The sequence below is a fragment of the Hibiscus syriacus genome, unplaced genomic scaffold (genome assembly GCF_006381635.1).
Source record: "Hibiscus syriacus cultivar Baekdansim isolate YM2019G1 unplaced genomic scaffold, ASM638163v2 tig00111098_pilon, whole genome shotgun sequence".
In the NCBI taxonomy this organism is placed as follows: Eukaryota; Viridiplantae; Streptophyta; class Magnoliopsida; order Malvales; family Malvaceae; genus Hibiscus; species Hibiscus syriacus.
In genome coordinates, this window is record NW_024062983.1 from 867,290 (window position 1) to 888,082 (window position 20,793).

General features: G+C 34.7%; 3 protein-coding genes across 4 annotated transcripts; 1 reads left to right on the plus strand and 2 right to left on the minus strand.

Moving 5' to 3' along the window:
* Window positions 1–470: 470 nt before the first annotated feature.
* LOC120153107 lies at window positions 471–5,709 on the minus strand. 2 transcript variants are annotated; one of them, XM_039165105.1, is made up of 7 exons: window positions 5,144–5,709; window positions 4,929–5,052; window positions 4,751–4,831; window positions 4,323–4,664; window positions 3,833–4,002; window positions 2,909–3,738; window positions 471–2,195 (listed from the first exon to the last, which is right to left on the minus strand). In XM_039165105.1, the coding sequence occupies exons 1-7, from the start codon at window positions 5,641–5,643 to the stop codon at window positions 706–708; spliced, it is 3,537 nt and encodes a 1,178-aa protein (XP_039021036.1). In that variant the 5' UTR covers window positions 5,644–5,709; the 3' UTR covers window positions 471–705. The 2 variants fall into 2 exon arrangements, with proteins under 2 accessions (XP_039021036.1, XP_039021037.1); XM_039165106.1 differs by lacking the exon at window positions 5,144–5,709 and having other exon boundaries at window positions 4,751–4,815; window positions 4,929–4,945.
* Window positions 5,710–9,265: 3,556 nt separating this feature from the next.
* On the plus strand, window positions 9,266–12,507 carry LOC120153110 (serine/threonine-protein phosphatase 7-like). The gene is made up of 5 exons (XM_039165108.1): window positions 9,266–9,791; window positions 10,082–10,576; window positions 11,571–11,717; window positions 12,128–12,235; window positions 12,378–12,507. The coding sequence occupies exons 1-5, from the start codon at window positions 9,300–9,302 to the stop codon at window positions 12,456–12,458; spliced, it is 1,323 nt and encodes a 440-aa protein (XP_039021039.1). The 5' UTR covers window positions 9,266–9,299; the 3' UTR covers window positions 12,459–12,507.
* Window positions 12,508–18,192: 5,685 nt separating this feature from the next.
* LOC120153048 (transcription factor CYCLOIDEA-like) lies at window positions 18,193–19,477 on the minus strand. The gene is made up of 2 exons (XM_039165067.1): window positions 18,322–19,477; window positions 18,193–18,218 (listed from the first exon to the last, which is right to left on the minus strand). Exons 1-2 carry the CDS (start codon window positions 19,475–19,477, stop codon window positions 18,193–18,195), a joined length of 1,182 nt encoding a protein of 393 aa, XP_039020998.1.
* Window positions 19,478–20,793: the final 1,316 nt, after the last annotated feature.

Sequence of the window (20,793 nt, forward strand, 5' to 3'; positions counted from 1 at the left end):
TGAATAAATCACCACCGTTTGATCTATTGAAGTATCCGTTTTCCTCGTTGCAAGAACGGCCCAAACTGAAACTATGACTTCATCAGAAAATTGACCCTCAACCAAAGATTGGTCCTTAACCTAAACTTTCAATATCCTTTCAGTATTACCCAAAAACCAAAATCAACTACACATGTTGAATTCTTATTGGATACCGTACATTTTTGCATGAAAATGGGTTTAAGTCCCATTTTGAGCTGAAAAAAGAAAATTAACAACCAATCTAAGAATAGAGGTATAGTTTAGGGATCGATTTTTTTATGAAGCTTAAAAAAATTCTAACAATGATTTTTCTCGGGCAGTGAGGGTGTGACATGAGTGTTTGAGTCATTGATATTGCGATGTTTGAAATCTTTAAAGGGTGAAATTCTACCATGTAAGGTGCAGAATAAAATGGTTCACGTCTTTAATGTCTAAGAACATGACATGAGCCGAGAAACAACAAAACCACCACCACCATCTCACAACATTCATATGTCTGAGCCTCGTTTCTTTTATTCCATTGCACCGAAAAATATAACAAACTAGTCGACATCTTCGAGTTATCCAAGTTGCTCACTAATGTTCAACTACAAAGCTTTGGTCTCAAGCGACAAGATTCCCCGTGTATTCATACGTACAAGGCAAATAATATCGGCAATAATCAGAATGAACAAAGAATATAATTTAGTCTGCTACAGTAGGCCCCTCCACCCTTTTCTCTTTAATACCAGCCGTCTTGCAGTGTAGCTTGGATGGTAAAACGAAAACATTAGATGAAGCAATGGAGGGTTGAAATCGAGCCGAATATTTCACAGATGTCAAAGAAATTCTAGGCAATTGTTGCAAACCAGAGACAAGAGGCACAACTTTATAACAAAGGAAGTGCTCCGATCTTGGAAGAACAAACACCGTATCGCTGTGAGACCCAGATAGCATGAAACTATGTGAATCTGCCGATGAAAACTTTACCTCTTGAAGTAACTCGGTTTGGTTACGGATTTTAACATGGTATATGAAGGGATCTCCAAGGATGGCATAAGGAGGACATTCTAAAGTCACAATAATCGGTGGCAACTCCACATGTACATCGGGAAGTTTGTATTCAGTTACAACCTCGGAATCAATCGCAGCCAAACTAGATTTATCTTCAATTCCACAATGCCTCCTCCATTTTAGATGCACCACCCCCAGTCTAAGTTTTGAGGAATCCAGATTAGGAATAACACTGAAAACTTTCTTAAATTCTTCTCCTGGCACAAGAACCGCAGTGCCAAGATCTTCGTTCCCGTGTTGGATGGAACATGACCTTTCAGTTCCACCATCATCAGCCTTAATAGCCATCGATAGCAGCTGCAATGTGACCTCACAGCAGTTCTTGACACTAACAACAAGTACAGTTGATTCATGCAGGGCTAGTGATGAAAACTGATTGGAATCAGGGGCCAGCTTGATCTTTGAAAGCAACAAGGAATCCCTGCGGAAAGGCAGCATAAAATGTTGGCAAACTGAAACAGCATCCTTTCCTTCGATTTGCAAGGTCTTGTGGACATCGACTTTTTGTGAATTCGACTCATAAGAAATCGGGGAGTAGCTCAGTGATACAAAGAGCATAATTGGTTTGGGTCGGTGCCACATGATTTCTAGTTTGCAGGACCATGATTCTCCAATCTTTAGAGACGGAACAGAAACCAATCCAAAAGATTGTTGAATTTTCATGATTTTATCAGAGAACTTTTGAGATTCATCTTCCAGTTCTGGTCCAACAATGCCAAGAAGCTCAACATGATGAGTTTCCAATGAAAGAGGCTCGGATTCCCTAGGACTGAACAGGCCACCTCCTTTCACATCGACAAGATTTATCTTCATTTCACCAGCATGGATGGCATGGCCCCTTGAGGTTATGGTAACTGGTATCAGAAATCTCTCTCCAACTAATGCCGGCCCAGAAGCACCAAGAGTGACATCCACTTGTGGGTCAGGTTCTTCAACATGAGCAGCCTTCTGACCAGAGAATGATAGAGCAGGATCTTTTGTGGGGAATGTTTCCACACAATTTTCAAACTTCCAAAGAGGTAAATCATCCATTGAAGCAGGACTTTCAGCTCTGCAGCAGATTGTGAAGTGAGGTCCCATTTTTGCAATAATAGATATGCATTCAAGCTTTCCACTTTGTTCTGCAAATTTTGAAAGTTTATTAATGAATAGTACGTGGACAATGAAGGAAACCATGATGCTAATCATAATAAAGAATTTACAGTAGAAGAGAATGCATGCGGAAAGAAGACATCAGATTCCATATGGTTCTGGATAAAAGTAAGGACAATCAGGACCTTGTATTGAATATGACTTTAGCCTTTTAATCTCTAGGGAAAATTCAAGAATAAGCTATCCTTCTGATTAAACTCTGAAGAAAGCAAAACTAAAAGCCCAGACAAGAAAGGAGTGATGAAAAAGTTATATTGCCAATCTAATGTAAACCTTATTTGCTATCTAGGGCGCTGCACTAGTGATTTCTCATGGTTTTTGGTTGATTAAATCCTAGGCTCACCCGTTGAAAGCTAAAAGGCCCCTTACAATTATTTGCACGAGAATTATTCTTCTCCTATTTGCAAACTTAGGTTAGGTCGAAACGTATAGCTGCAAGGCTGTAACAAATTCATTGCGAAGTAGTCAGGTTAATATCAAACAACAGCATGAAAAAACACTACCAGAATTGCACGAGAATTATTCTTCTCCTATTTGCAAACTTAAGGAGTGCCAAGTTGAAATGACTATGTTATCAATGTGGGTCAGCTCCTAGTTTTTAATTAGATGAACCTAATGTATAGTGAAAAAAACAAATGCGTATATATATATATACACACACACACACACACTACAGACTTACCAGATTTAATGTCATAAGTCAGCCGCAGCCATTTGTTTGTAACAAGTGCTAAAGAAGGGGCACTCTCCATTCGATGATCATGTTGCTCACCCTGCACTGCTTCAAGTGGATGTATTTGGGCGTTTGTGATGATAAAATTACATTGAGATTGATTGAATTGGACTTCCAACTGATCAATCTCGATGGAAAGGGGTAACTGTGATAGTAGTGATATTGTAATCAAAGAGGAGACACCGGACTTAATTATCTGTTCATGAAAAGCCACAGAAGCAAGAAGTACTGATCTGAGTGGACTAACAAGATCAATTTCAAGATGAAGGGTATTATCTCCAGTTACTTTGAAATCACCAAGTCCATTGAAAGATTCTGGTCTAGCTTCTCTACTTATGAGTGCAAAAATTTCTCTGTATATCAATTCTCTCTGTTCAAGACTTGCAGGTCCTACTGGGCTGCATTTGGAGGACTGGATGCTATCAACAATAGATACTGGCAATGCAGCCATTTGAAGAGAGAACTCTACAAACTCTTTTATTGCACCCTGTTTCCTTGAGCACTCTCTCAAGTAACCCAAAACCTCCCACAACAAAGTAACCCATCCTTCTTGCCTATATAGATTTGCAACACCATCAAAAAACTGTTTTGCATTGCTGTAATCACCCAAAGAAAAGTATTCTCTAGCAATCTGAAAGGCACAAAGTGAACCCATCCTCTGAGCTTTACGATTACTATACAATTCATTACACTTTCTGAGCAAAGCAATAATTTCAAAGGAGTCTTGAAACCTTTTTCCCTCGGCAATCACGTACCGGGTGAATTCATCATCAGTAATGCTGCACAGTCAGACGAGAATAAAAATTCAAACACTTATTTAAGGTAAATGGTACATATCAAATAAGACTTTTGATTAAATTTTCCAAGACTTACGACTGCATAGCCGAATCATCCCCTTGCTCAAGTAGCCGAGAAAACTGACCAATATAAAGTGATGGTACCACATATTCAGCACATCCATCATCATTCTCATTAAAAGTTTCTGCATTTGACACTGCCAACTCCAAAGCAGATTTCTTCTCCTTCAAGTATTGAGCTGCTGACTGTTGCAAGATGAATGTTATGATTCAGCTAAGTTAAATAATCTAATAGAACTCTGAATGCATGCTCAATCTCACCAAAGCAAGCAAGAAGAAAATAAAAACGAACATGGAAAATAGTACTAACAAGGTACGCATATTAGCTTATACCTATCCTTAGCCCCAAGAATCAATGTATGGGTACCTGTTGAACTCATTGTTTCTAAGGGTTTGATATAAAACAAATTAGCATGACTTGCAAGGGAAAGCCCTAAAACAAAATGGCTAATGAGAATCAAGAGAAAAAATAAAAGAATAAATGTGGACAATATGATGGTAAAGACCTGATAGTAATAAGCTGGATGGAATTCCCATTCTGTTAGAAGTTGGTCAGCAGTGTCTAATGGCTGAGAGGAAGCGCTTGGAAGAGTTGCAGAGCTCGAGTCAAGCAACTCAGCGAAAACCAAAAACTGTCTGCTGAGCCATTCCCAGTGAAGAAAAATGACTTCTGGAGCTCCAACAAGGGACTTGTAGGAGCCAACGTGCTGGCTGAACCATGTGACTGCTTCGTTGAGTTTTCCACCATGCAAAAACAGAGCGCAAATCTTGAAATGCAACTGTTCAGCAACAGCTTTGATCTCAAATAGGCGTTGTATGGGAGGCAACCTTGTTGAGGTACCAACCATCTACATAGCATGTCATGGCATAGCCATAGATGGTCAAAGACTAAAGCTTAAGATTGTAAAGGGAAAAAGGATAATTAGGGAAAAACCTCGCGCAGAGCATGATAGGCATCCTCGTAGAACCTCAAGGCTTCAGCCCAGTCTCGTCGGAACTCTGCATATACAGCAACCTACCCATTTTGTGAAACAATGAGCCAATACACATGGAATTAACAATAACGAAAACAATAAAAACAACCAAAGCTATTCTTTAATTACTATTATTACTTTGAAACAGTATCGAACTTGGAGGTCGCGAGTGGAGAAGTTCTTATTTTCAATGCGAGCTTTAATCCTTCTACCTTCCTCTTTGTAAAAAGTAGCTCCTAGTTCGGCAAAGCTGGCGCTCAACCTAACAGACATTACAACGTATGGGATATATGTTTGTATATTGTACAATTTACATAGAAATTAATTCAGTAAAAGGAGATAAAAAGAAGCACCTTTGAAGGGAGTTATCGAGTTGAGAAGGATCAGGGTTATAGAGGAGAAGGTACTTGGAATCAACCTCTGCTCGCTTCCGTAAAGCAATGAGACGATCTTCACTAATGCCCTCCGATTTGCCCACTACCACGAGCAGCAACAATTTGGTGTTCCTCGGACGAATAGCGGCTTTCAGGTCATCCAGATCGGAACAGACTTGGACCCATTGTGCAGGGTCACCGGAAACGTGATCCCAAGAGAAGAGGGCTGCCACCACGGCGGGGATCTTGGTACGGTGCTTGACCAGCCAATCCTTTTTCAAGAATCCGACCGGTGAAGAAGAAGAGGAGGATTGTTGGAGGAGATGGGTGAGCTTGGAGAAGTCCGGCAAGGCGAGGGTGTTGATAGGAGGCTGCTGGGAGAGGAGGTGGGTCGTTATCGCACCGTGCTGTTCTGAGCATCCTACCAATGACACCAGCGCCACTGGAGGACTCCTTAATTCTTCTGGGTACTCTTCCATTTACTTCAGGAATCGAACCCTTCGCTCTGCACTTTGGATTGCTTGATATTTTCTTCGTCGTATTTGTAAATTGTAAATTTCAGAATTTCTGTCTTGTCTTGGGGTAAACTACGTGAATGGTTAATACACTTTTAGCATGCTTGCATTTTGGTCACCAATCATTATTTATTTTAATTACAATCAATGTCATCAACTGTTGTCATGAAAACCTAACATGACGAATTAAAAAAAAATATTCTCAAAATTCTCTTAAATTTTTTCAGACTTAAAATTACGGACCACCGCTTCTTCTACCATCATTTTTGTAATTATTCGGTTATTTCTTTAATTAAAAGTAACACTAAATTACTTTTCTTTAGATTTTTCAATTTAAAATTATCGAAAAACATTTTAATCTTTTTAAATTTTAATAAAAATTAAAAGTTAAAACTTATCGATCAGTCACTATTATCCATCAAATCGACATAAAATTAAATCTTGTGATAAAATATAACGTTCCCACCATTAAAATTTACCCATTTTTTCGTTTATTAAAATCTCATTAAATTTTTCATGGATAATTGTTACTTTATCTTTTTTTTTACTTATTTGCAAATTTTGTTGTTGTTTATTGTTTATTGTGAATGGTAGTTTGTGGTTGCAGATGTTGATTGAATGAGATTGATGATCGTGGCTCAAATTTTGGTTGATATGATCTTAATGATGGTTGTGACATTTTAAGATTTGGATGAAATGATAAATAGTTCGACGGTCGTAAAAAGACCAAAAAAACTCTTGAATAGTGTTATGTTTAGCTGTGACAACATTGACATATAAGTTTTTCTTAAAGAACAATTGACGGTAGTGATTGTAGTGAAAATAAATTAAAAATTTAGTGACCGTATTACAATTTTTAAAACTTTCATGACCAAAATGTATATTCCCTAAAAGTTATAGACCATTTATGGAACGTACCTCTTCTCTTACTAGCAGAATAGAAGAAGACAAGGATGAATCGATTTCTAGTATAGTACTAAGGTAGGCCGAATTTCATTATTATTATTATTATTATTATTATTATTTTTTTTGGATAAGTAAGCATTTTATAACAAAAAAAAGAGTTCATACAAAATCCCAAAAATGGTCAAAGACCACTATACAACAAATGGTTAACCTATATTTCAATTGTTACAAAGAAGCATATTTACATTGTCAAGCCTATTAATATCTCTGTTCCTGAGTTGAGCACCAACAATATCTTTAATAGAACCAAGCAAGTTTTCTATAGCTCGAGTTTTCCCTTGAAATATGCGTCTGTTTCTCTCCTCCCAAACCATGTAAATAAAAGCATTCAATGCAATCTTCATAATGGAAGTTAAGAGAGATTTACCTTTCCAAGTTGAGTAAGCCCAAGCAAACTTATTTCCCATGATATATGAGGTTTGGACATAAGAGTAAGATTCAAGATACCATTCCAAAGAGAATTAACCATAATGCAGTCAGCAAATAAATGGTTTATAGTTTCAAGAGCATCATTGCAAAGAATACATTGACCATTGGTGATGAGTCCCATTCATAAGAGTCTCTCCCTAGTTGGGAGTCGATCAAGGATAGCTAACCAATAAATAACACTGAATTTGGGAATGTGAAGGGGAAACCAAATTAGCTTTTGCCATGGGACTTTATCATGCTTGATTCGAACTTCTTCCCAAATCCCTTTACAATTCGTAATTCCAGCACTAAGAATGGGTAAGGCCTCGGTTTTCAGTTTCAAAAGTTTTTTGAAGATGAAACTAGAAGAAGCACTCGTAGACATTTGGCAAAAAATCATTAGATTTAATTACTTAAGTATGGGTCCAAGCGATCCATAAGGAACCTTGACCAGCTAGAAGGTTTCGAATAAGCAGAATCATGCATACCTTGTTCCAAGATTTTAAGTCCTTTAAACCTAGCCCTCCTTCAAACTTTGGTTTGCATAAATTACCCCAACTTACCCTTGCTCTAGAGGCTGAAGTGTCAGAGCCTCTCCATAAGTATCTCGAGCATAGTTGGTTAATTCTATTAATAACAGTTTGAGGAAGCAGGAACTGACAACACCAGAAATTTGCAATGTTATGTAAGACAGTTTTAATGAGTTCTAACCTTCCAACATAGCTTAAGTGCCTCCCAAACCATTGGTGTATTCTGGATCTGATCTTATCAATCAGGGGGGAGCAACCTTTAGCAGTGAGTTTTCGAGAAACAAGAGGAACCCCGAGATATCTCACTGGTAAAAGACCGATTTTGAAACCAGTAGAGATCTTAATGATTTCAAGATTCCTTTGAGATATACCTGCTGCAAAAATTTCATATTTAGCCACATTTAGTTGAAGCCCAGATATTTCATAAAATTTATGAATAACATAAATAACTCCAGCAATAGACTCCATATTTCCCTTGCAAAAGATTGAAAGGTCGTCAGCAAAAGTAAGATGAGTGAGCCCTATTTTTTTGCATTTAGAATGATAACTGAATAATCCTCTGGCAGCAGCAAGATTAAGAAGCTTGGAAAGGATGTTCATAGCTAGAACAAAGAGAATGGGTGATAAAGGATCACCCTGTCTAAGGCCTCTTTCACCTTTGAAATAGCCAATCAATGAACCATTGAATGAGATTGAATATTTTGCTCCAGTGTAACAAGTTTCAATCCAAGATATGAAAAGAGGAGGCAATTCAATAGGTTTGAGAATGAAAGAAAGGAATCCCCAGTAAAGAGAATCAAAAGCCTTTTGAAGATCAATCTTGATAGCACACCTTGGAAAAATTGATTTTCTTCCATAGCCTTTGACAAGATCTTGAGCTAGTAGAGTATTGTCAATAATATTTCTTCCCTTAACAAAGGTTGTTTGGTTAAGAGTAATTATGTCAGGAAGAATGTTTTTCAACTTTTGAATAAGAATCTCAGTAATTGTCTTGCTGGTAAAATGAAAGAATTCTGAAAGAATTATTTTACAACTTTAATCACATCTTCTCCATCTTTGATATCTAGCCTTAATTAATTGTATTTTTGACTCGATTCGAAAAATTGATTTTTTACTCGATTTAATTTGAAAAAATCTCGACTCGAATTGACTTGGAGTTATAATTTTATAAACTCGACCGACTCGTAAAAAAATTAACTTTAAATCGAGTTGAAAAATACAACTCAAATAACTCGTAATTTTTAATAATTAATAGATTGATTTTCAAGTTTGAGTCGAGCAACTCGACTTTGTATAGTATATATAAATTACAATTGAAAAAATACAAAAATATATATATGTACTGTATATAATTATAAAATACCATTTAAATTAAAATCAAATAATGTTATAATATTATAAATATTTATAATTATATTTAAATAAAAATTCAACTCGAAATGACTAAAATTTTATAAACTCGACCTGGTTTGAAATTTTTTTAAAACAATTCTAGGCTATAAAATAATATTTATCAACTCGAAAAATTAAAAAAAAATTATTCGACTGTCAAACGCTGAAATGAGTTATGAGTGCAAATGATGATTCTAGTGTCTACCAAAGAAATTCTAGACTGGTTGTGTTGTGAGGTGTAGGCATAATCAGACCAACATCAATTTTGTGTTGAACTTAAACTACTCCATCCCACAAATTAATTTATTGTCAAAGAACAAAATTATGTCCACCGATGATAACATTACTAATATCAATATCAGTCCAATTTCCAGAGATGCAGATGCCTCCACATCCACCGACAAACCTTCTCCGTCCTCACTCCCGGCGGTTGTTCCGGTCCCCCTGACTTGGCCCCCCGATGGCCAGCTCAGCCTTGAGTGGATCCACCACGTGATATCGGCTTTCGACTGGAGTTCAAAAAACCTGCCCCCCTCGTCCTTCCCCTCCGTGTTGCCGGTTCCCGTTTTCGACGCCCTCGTTCTTACAGCTTCTAAGATCCTCCACAAAGAACCCAATTGCGTCCGAATCGTGACCCCCGACTCTGATTCAACGGTTGTGGTGATCGGCGATCTTCATGGCCAATTGCATGATCTTCTCTTCCTCTTCCAAGATGCCGGCTTTCCTTCCGAAAATCGGATCTTTGTCTTCAATGGGGATTATGTTGACAGAGGAGCTTGGGGTCTTGAGACTTTCTTGCTCTTGCTAGCCTTGAAGGTAATTCCAATTTGCAGATATCTTTTTACAAAGAATTCACTTTTGTAACACTTGTTTTAGTATTTGTAATTACCATCTTTCATAAGCCGTTTGTGAATGATTTTGACCCTTCAGCTAGAACATAGCTTTTAGATTATGGGATTTCACAATAATTTGTACATTAGCAGGCTAGCAGCTGTGATTAGCATACTAGTTTTTTTTTTCCCTCAAGTTGATGTATTAGTGAAGCTTAATTCTATCTACTATTTTGATAATTAAGTAACGTTTGACAATATATGATGTTCTTCTAGGTTTTTATGCCACGTAGAGTGTATCTCCTTCGCGGAAATCATGAATCCAAGTACTGCACCTCTACTTATGGCTTTGAGAATGAAGTTTTGGCTAAGTACGGGGATAAAGGTAAGCATGTGTATCGCAAATGTTTGGGATGCTTTGAAGGACTTCCTCTGGCCTCTATAATTGCTGAGCGTGTTTTTACTGCTCACGGGGGGCTTTTCCGCAGCATTACCGTCACCCGTTCCAAAAGGACGAAAGGGAAGAAGAATCGTAGGATAAATCTCGTCCCTGAAACCAACGCCTTATGTCTTGGTTCTTTGGAGGAGTTATCTAAAGCTCAAAGATCAGTCCTTGATCCTCCTTGGGAAGGACGGAATTTGATTCCTGGTGATGTGCTATGGTCAGATCCATCGATGAAACCTGGTCTTTCCCCTAATGAGGAGAGAGGTATTGGCCTTTTATGGGGCCCCGACTGCACGGAGGAGTTTTTAAAGAAGTTCAAACTAAAGGTATTATCATTAATATGTTTTTCATTTAAAGCTTTGTGATTAAATTTAACAGATGATTTCGTAATTGTGTAATTAAATTATTTTGTCTCCACTATCCATCAACGATAGGAGAGCCATTTAGGCAATCCGATGTTTGGCTAGATCGTAGCCCTATTATTTCTCTATGTAAACATGCTATTTATGTTTCTGTAAACTGTACATTTATTAAGAGAAGGGGATGTTATCATTCCAGTTGAAGATGTTCCTAGGTGCTTTCCATCCTTGAACATCATGCATTCAATCTGCAATTTAGTTTTCGACGAAACTGCATGAATTGATAAACCGCGCATGCTGGTTTTCTAATTGAAGACTGTGAAATGGAGCAAAATGCAGTTTACGTTGGACAAGCAACTATTCATGTCCTGGGAAGTAATGAAATTTTACCTAGAAATTAGGTTTTGACCCTAATGTATTACGATGTAGGAGCGGAGTTGGCAGTGGTTCTGGTATGAGCTGGACAATTTTGAAGGACCATCTTAATTTGTACAAATTTTTGGCCTAGACTTGAGTCAAAATCTGGGACAGAATTCATTACCCGAATGGAAAATTATATTTTTCTGGTTGAGAATTTCAAATCTAAGTTATATGCAGGTGGATAATGCTTATTATAAGTCTACATTTTGATGCTTATTATAGTGTTAGTTAGGGGAATAAGTCGTTTGGATTTACCTGTTAAAACTTGCACTTGGTTGCAAGCAGGTAGTAAGATTAACTTGATGGTTGTAATCCAACTTTTACACACTAATTTCTGGTCAAACTTTTTCATTCTCTTTGTTCAACAAACTTTCCTGAATTGATATTTTTAATTGTTTGAGTTAAATTAAGTTATATGGTATAGTGCTTTGTGTATTTTTAATCGCTTATTATTCATTACAGCTATTAGTTTTACGGGCTAGCACTTCTTTGAGTTGCAAAATATTTAGAGTGTGGTTGTTTTTGGGTGCAATTGCCTCAGCTAATTATCAGATCACATGAAGGACCTGATGCAAGAGAAAATATGCCTGGTCTTGCAGGAATGGATGAAGGATACACCATAGATCATGATGTGGAATCAGGGAAACTGATAACGGTGTTTAGTGCTCCGGACTACCCACAATTTCAGGTATCTTTTTGATCTCCAATGGTTTACTTGTCATCCCTATAGATTTAAAAGCCTGGTTTATGGTTTTGATTTTTGACGGCTAATGACAAATTATGTCCATGGTTATGCTTAAATTTCATCCACCATATCCTTTTAAATATTTTCCATTGATTTGTACCTAGACTTTATACTACTGTTATTTTCTATGATATTGTTGAAGTGCCATAAATGTGAGGTTATCAAAATCTGTTAAAGATCCAGGGTTAGGACACAAGTATGTCTATATATTTTATGCCAGTTTTAAATATCGGGGATACTTTCGGTATAATTCTAGTGAGAAAAAGAACGATATCTTTGCCGAGGGAGTGCCATATTCTCGGTATATCTAGTATCTTCCTGTATTCGACTCGTATCTTGTTTCTACGGTGCAGGCAACAGAAGAGAGATACAATAACAAAGGAGCATATGTTGTACTGAAGTCCCCAGATTTTGGTAGCCCTGAATTCCGTAGTTTTGAAGCAATTACCCCAAGACCCAAGGTATTCGAGCTGGCTTCAATAATACGTAGTTAAAGCATATTCTAATCCGAAAGACCTCTAACCTCATTGTATGGAACTCGTATGTTTACCTTAAACATAAAGATTAATAGAAGGGAATGGAAGCTAACCTCCACATGTGCAGGTGAATGCATACTATGACTTTGAGGAGGTTATTGATTCCGACGAAGACTTGGACTTGGCGTCGATGGTACCGGACTTGTAATGTTCCGACTCCATATGCTTTTCGCAGTCATTATTTCGAGAGTTATACATTGTATTAATGGATTTTCATTAATATATGGTGTTATGATAATTATTCAAGAAGCATGCCGTTTTCTTCGCTTTGAGGCTGTGTGTAATGCTGTAGGTTTTTAAAGGAAACCCTAACCTTTTATTAATGTAAGATATCATTTGAACTCGAAAGATGAGGCCTAAGCTTTTTTGTGAACGTGCCAAGTTCTGATAAGCTAATTATCCATTAATTAAATCAGATATGGAATAAGAATAGTCACAGAAAAATCTTTCTGGGACAGAGAAAATGTTAAAAATCTTATTCCGGTCAAAGGAAAAATCCCTCAATAAATAATGCTCAGTAGTTTCTTTATTAGCCTCCACCATATTTGCTGCCCCAATTTGTGTGAAAATATTGTTTATTTCTTGTCCCCCAACCCCATAGATTTGACACCATTTTTAAATTTAAGATATGGTTATCTACTTCATGTGATATTATTTTAATAAAAATATTCAATCAGATTTTTGTTATTGCAAACTTAACGAGTGTTTTCATAATTAATTCTAGTACCTCACAACTAGGGTTTGATGTGAGTGGAGTAGTCGTCTCTTAAAAATTTAAAATTATCAAATATTCTAAATTTTTTCTATGTATTTTTTATTGAAAATCTATTTTGCTCTCTTAGAATTTTAGTTCATCCTCTTAAGTTTAAGTTTGCCCAACTCACATGATTGATCTGTATGTTAAGTTGAAATATTGATTTAATATTTTTATTTAATTAGCTATAAAAATTGTAAATAATAAATCATTTAAATAATTGTTGTTTTTAAACTTTAATGATGTATTATATTTAGAGTACTATTCACGGTCTTGATCCATAATTCCATATTGAGTATGTACTTGATATGCTTTCAAAATGTTTCTTTTAACGATATGTATAAATAAGTTGGTCCATAGGTTCATTAATAGATTAAGCTTATGCAATTTGCTTAAAAGAATTCGTTTGTTTTTTAATAGAGAGAATTTTTATTTTGTAATTTTTAAGGCGGAAAACGATGAATATAATCATAAAATGTAAAAAAAAAAAGAGTTTTAAAAAACGAAAATAAAAATATGCGTAAAGTTGAAAATAATATAAAGTTGATTTTTTTCATTAAACATATTTTAAAAATGAAAATAAAGATTTTCTAATTAAAAAATTGCCTTGTTCTTAAAGATATAAAAACCATAAAATATTCTTTTTAATATTTTTAAAATGTTAAATATCTGACTATAATCGAAATTCTTATAAGTGCAATTATATATATATATATATATATATATATATATATTTACTCATAGTGTTCTTATTATAATAAAGAAAGAAAGAAAAATCCAAAATAAACGACAACACAAAAAATAAAAATCCAAAATCAACAACTTTGAAATTAATTTTCTTTATTTTTATTATTGAAAACAACAAATATATTTTTTATTTACTAAACATATCTTCTGAAAAATTATAAATAAAAAATATTTTGAAAAATCAAATGATTTTTTTATGGTTGCCCAGACACCTGGAATTTCACATCCGAATTACTTTGATACATGACAAAGATTCAAATAACTTTTTATGATAAGTAACAGATTTTAATCTAATATTCGATAAAGGGTAAATAACGGTGGTTTTATGATAAAAATAGAGTAGGAATGAAGGAAGCAGCGTACGATGGTGTCCCATGCTTTGGACTGACCGCCACAGAATGCCATATTTCCAGCTGCTTTCACTTACACCTCCAAAGTGGAGAACTCCAGAACAGCCTTTTTTTTCACTTGTTTTTGTCTCTCATCCTTCCACTGTCGCTTAATCCTCGTTTATCTTTAACTTTCCATGGTCAATGTGTTATTATTTTCTTGAATGTGAACTGCAGATGAAGAACAGGAGGAGGAGGAAGAAGAAGAAGTAGTCTTCAAAGATTACCAGGGACAAAGGTAAGCTCTCGCCTTCGGCTTTAAACTCTCCTTGTTTGACACTGCGTTTTTTTTTAGGTTTTGGCATCATTCATTCTTCTTCTTCTTCTCTGAATTTCCCCCCCTGCTTCAAAAGTTTATTAATGCTGTTAATCAACACAAGTTCGTAACAATACTAACGAAACCTTCGACCTGATGGACCCAATTATTTTAACATATTAAATCTAATATTTTTAAAATATATTAAGACAATACAGTTGAAAATTTATTATTTTTAATTTAATAACATGTTAATTATGATTTTAGATTTGTGAAGAAGGATTCAATCATTCTAATATATCTATAATAGAGTTATGATTATACGTTTCATTTCATATTTATAATTGTGCTGTTATTGTATTAATAATAATAATAATAATAATAATAATAATAATAACAATAATAATAATAATAATAATAATAATATATGTACAGATATCATATCACGTTTATTGTTGTACAACTATGGATTAAAAAGTGATGTGTGATTATTTTTTTAATAAGAAGATTAATTTAAAACTACTATATGAAATAAATAATTAATATATGTTTATACGTTGCATCATATTAATATACAATGATCAAATTCAAATAAGTAAAATAGATAGGCAGATATACTTTTTTAATGCAATTTATTATTTATTTTCATATTTTAATTTCATTTTAGTCAAGATATTATATGATAAATTAATTGTTAAAAATTAAATTTAAATATTTAAATAATTTGGTTCAAAATATACCAACCCAAATCAACTTTATAGGCTTATTATTGAAGGTATTTATTGTCTAATTTGGTATTATAACAATCTAACTTAGTTAATCTTCAAGCTTTTAGGAGGGCCCAATTATACAAATACACTTTTTAATTTTGGGCCTAAGAACACTCCAAGTTAGTATTATAATTTTATTTAAATAATTATTTAAATAATTTTGGTATAGCATTTTTTATAATTATCGGTGACTAAATTTTTTTAATTTAAATACTAATATTGAAATGATTATTTTTAAATTAACATAAAATTTTTATTAATTTTTAAAATGATATCCTTTTATTGATCACGTGTAACACACTTGATTAATGAGAAGTTGAAATTTGAAGAGACACATATTCGATGAAATAAACATATCTTTACTTTAATCCATCTTCAAAAATTTTCGTATAATCTTCAAACTATAATAATAAGTATATTTTTTTTTATCACAGGATAATTTTTCATAATTTATTCTATTCACAATACTGATATTTAAATAGTTAATTTTATTTAAAAAATTAAGATTTTATTTTACTAAACTAACCGATTAATATGAAAATATTAAATTAACTTAATCTTTCATGTGTGGTATCTTAGATTTGTTCACCCATCCTTTTGTACATAATATGTACGTATTTATTCCATGATTTTGTAACATATGAAATAAGTAAATAAATTTTCAAGAAAAGAATAAAAAATAAATAACCTAGCTAATAGTATTTTGGTCCCATACCTAGGGTAATCATTCTCTTTTTTTTTTTTTTTGCCCCTTTGAAGTTAGGGTAATCATATCTAGGCATGGGTAGGTAGGGCGTTTTTCCTTTTAAACTAATATTAAATTTTTAATATTTTAAAATAAAATTTCTGAACAATATTTCTTAAGAAAAGTTTGGGATTTCAATTTACATCCATTCATGATTGTTATATTATTGAATCGATGAGTTCGTAACTTTCTTTTTTAAATCTGACTGTTCATTCAACACAAATCGTACTATCTCTCTCTTAAAATATCCATCAACACCTATAAATTTTGAACACATTGTTGCACTGTTGAGTAGCAGTATGCTTGTCGATGGGAGTATATATATGCAGGCATGACTAACCATGCATGCAATTGAATGAATCGAAGGCTGTCATCAAAGGGACAGTATATTATTATCCCCTCATGCATGCAGTACCACACTGGATGTTCTTATACTCCATATGCATGATTTAAGACACTCCGGAGATATCTGAACAATTTATTTGTGTTTTTCTTTCTAATTAACATTATGTTTCCTGTGATCATATTCGTTAAAATTGTAACTCATAACATGATTAAGCCTCGGGTGTGTGAATAACGACGGGAGATCATGGAACATTAGAGCAACTGTTTCAAAACAGAACAGAAACATCCAAAGACAACGACACTGTCAAAACCAGACACAACAGTAACCTATAAGACCCCCCTAAAGACGAAAGACACACACAAAAGGAAAGAAATAAGACTTCCAAAACTGTGAACCCCAGCCTAAACAATGATTGCTATCATCATTTGGCATACATTCCAATGTTTCTTTTATTTGTTTTGAGCATGGCATGCAATCCAGCTTAACCTAGCAACAAGAACAAATTTACACAAAAGCATGCACCGGTAAATGGAAAACTGGGGATTGGATCAAAGGGAATGCTAAAGTGTAGCGGACATTCAAACCCCATGAAGTATAATACATAGGGTAGAGAAAAGGGCAAGCATCGATCGATATAATATGCATGAAAAAGTATCTGCTGACAGAATTAAAGCAGTGACAATCCATATGGTCTTTGCTCATCGATCCTCAAAATCAAATGGAAATTCTGATAAGCATTCCCAATGCAGAGGGCTTGGGAAAAATGTCATGTTTCACAATCTAAATGAGCATTTCATATTAAGATTGTTATATTTGCAGATTGCACTGAATGGCTATTTGATCCAATCTTGCTTAGGGTTTCTTACCAACAAACAAGATTTGCGCAACTTAAAGGAACACACTATACTTGATAAGGTACTGAAGGGTGCTTAGATCATATCTCAAAGCATTTGCCTAAGACATGAATCATGATTTGTAATTTTTATTGTTAATTCAATGAAATTAATAATGTTAATTGTAGTTCTCTCAATATAAGAATGTGTGCCTGACTTACTGTTACACAAACATGATAAAAATGATTTATTTTATGACTATGTAGCTTATTCTTCCTCATTTCTCTTTTCTCACTTAAATTTAGTGTAAAATTTTGCATATGAAATATATTTTTAATTTTCTTCTTCAGACATCATATTCACACAAGCACTTGTATTCCATGAATTTCATACTCTAGAGCAACAATCTACCTGATGATATTCTTAACTTAGCTGAATTAAAACTCTTTTTCTCAGTTTTTTTACTTTTAAAAATAAATTAGTTTCAAGTCTTCAGTTAACATCAATCTCTAGCTCGATCCTTGAACGATACCTAAACTTGATAAAAAAAAATCCACTCTCAGTTTCAGGTATCTGTTCCAGCTGCCAAAATTAATGTTACCTGTCTCATCAGCAAAGATTATAAGTATAGCACAAGAGGTACCATCCATTGAATTCTGTTCCTGAATCAAATTTAAGGTCAACTTTAATTAAATTCTTTATGCTTATAATTAGATAATCATCAAAGAGAAAAGGGGGATCGGAGGGGATGGAGAAGAATAGTTGTTGAAATTTCTTCATTAACTTTCTGACCCCATATGAGGACCAGCAATTTTCCCCCTAAACCAAAACTAGCCAAGCTAGTGGAGCAAAAGATAGTTCTAAACAAAAGATCACCGAGTTGAGGGATTAAAAAGAGAAAAAAGTGAGCATTCAAGTGTTTTTGTTTGCTCTAATCAAACCTTAAATAAACAAGAAATTAAAACTATAGCTTACATCTCTGATGCACATGCACCGCAAAAGTACTTTAATTAGTCCTTCATTACAAGCACAGCAGGCCCTCTCAGGGTTTGCCATACAGTTGAGCTCCTGAAAATTATGATTGAAACACAATTAACTATATATGAAGCTTGATAATCAAATATACATATGCGTGTGTGCGCGCTTGCGCTTGCGCTTGGATAGTACGTACCTGTTGAATGATTAACATTAGTTATAGCAAAGAGAGTAGAATGAGCCATTGCACCATTAATATCCCAATTCTGAGACAAATTGGGGCTGCTGTTGCAGTTAGCATCCTTCGAAGTTGCAAGGTTTTGCTGATAACCCAAAACTGTTGACGGCTTCAACATCCTTCTGATCAGTATAGATTGCTCGATAACATTTTCTGTTGATGCTGCACTAGGTTGCTCAACTTGATGAGCCACAACTTTAAAGGAAGACGATGCCATGCTGGGGTTGCTGTTGTTGTGGGCCTTGTAGCCATGAGCTAAATGATATGGTTTCTTGGATGGTTCAAGTTCGGTGAAAGACCTCAACGGATGAGGGCTTGAATCTGGGCATGTTTTCCACTCATGAGTTCTAGTAGTACTGCTGTTCATCTTTTCTCTAGTCCTTGCCCTTGCTCTTGCCCTTGCCTTTGCTCTCGACTCTTTAAGAGGGCTTGCTGCTAATTTCTCTAACTTCTTCATCCGTTTCTTGTTTGAAACGACGCCCTCTAGCTCAGCCGAGTTACTTTCTCCTCCACCGACATTGAGCACTCGATTCTTAGCTCCCATTTCGTACCGATCATCGTCACCGGAGACGAGAGACAACAAGCTCGTTGGACCAGAACCGGCACAACCAACATTCCCACACTGCTTCATCTTCGCCAGCTCTCTAATGGCGCTCCTCGAATTCCTAAGCAGCCACTCTACTGTCTGGCTCGCTTTGCCAAACCCTAGCCTGTCTTGCAGATCAAAGAAATCACGGGCGATCTCTATGGACAGTCTCACCCTCCTATCCCTCACCCCTTGCGCAGTGCAAATTTTTCTGTGCCGATCTTTCTTCATAGCCTTCTTGACAGGGAAACCAAACCCCGGAGGAGGACCTCCGCCAAAACCAACTACTCCATGGTCCCCGTCCTTGTTAAAAAGCGCCATGTTGAGTAAAGTCTCGTTGAGGTTGGGCTGCTGATGATTTACAACGGAGGGAAACAAAGAAGAAGCCGACACCAGATCATGGTGGCGGTGATTAAGGAAACCATTATCATTAGGTTGGTGACTTGAAAGGGGAAGATAGTAAGATGAAGAAGGAAGGTGAGAAAAAGGGTCGACATTATAGTTGTTAGTTGAACTTGGAAAGAACATCTTTGCATAGCTTACTTTAAGGCAATTTGTTTTGTTTAAGGTGAAGTTTGCCTTAACAAAATTAGAAAGAAAATGTGGGGATTCGTTGGAAGGAAGAAGAATTTAAGAAAGGAGAAAGCAATTGAAGGGAAGACAGGGTATGGGGTTGCTTGCCTCGTGTTTCAGAACCACATCCAAACTTTTAGCTTAGGTGCCTGCTATGAAGACAGTGAGGCTGACTATATCACTTTAAACCCAAAAACTTCGTGAAAATGAAAGGCCATGTGAAAACTATTACAGATATTTTAATTATACGACTTTTAGTTTAATTATTATATTTATAATTCATTATGTAAGAGAAGGAAATAAGAGGGTTTTGTAGCTCCTCTCTTGGGGTTTTTTTCTTTCCTTATCTTATATTTTTTTTCTTTTCTTTTTTTAATTAATTACTAGTATCTGATTTATTGACCAATTATTCATAGGGTACTGTAGAGATGAGGGTGACCCTCGCAACTCAATTGGTTCCATTCGTAAATACCGGTTTTTGAACTCTTGACCTTACCGAAGGGATATAGTACCTTATCTCACTATACCAACTAATTATTGGTTATATTTTTCTTTTTAGTTGCTTAGGTGTGGACGATCTTTGGTTAATTAATTGTCAATCATATTTATATAACCCTTGCTGTTTTTTTTATTTAGTTATTTAGTGTTCTTTTATTATCCAGGAATGAATACAATATAATATTTGCTCAAAATATTTTCAATTATCTAGCAATGAATATCAATATACCTCTACAAACATTGTGCTTAAACTTGAAACCTCAAGAGATAATAATAGTCTTTAACTATTGAGATTGTTTGATTCGTATTTCTAATTCATCTTTTATTTTTCTCTTTTTATTTAATTTTTATATATCTAATTTTTATGTCACTGGATTTTAATAAGTCTTTTATTTTTTAATAAAAATAATATTTTTTTCTTTCTCTCATAACATGTTTTATTTACTTTTCTAGAGCACATCTTTTTCGATTTCAGAGTTGAATTTGAAATCATCTCTTCGATAAACATTTATTTAGATATTGTGATGATTTTTCTATATTTTAGACTCTTGAGTTAATCTTCTTATATAGATACGTGTCGATAACTACAAAAAAGATGTCACAATTGAATTGTGACAAAATCAGTTTATCAATATATTTTTATATTAATATTGATGATATTTAGTTCTCATAGTTGATAATGATATTTGTTTGTATATATTATTTTTCTAAAAAGAAAGTTCTTTGATTGAATTTTATTTTTATGTTAATATTGATGATATTTAGTTATCATC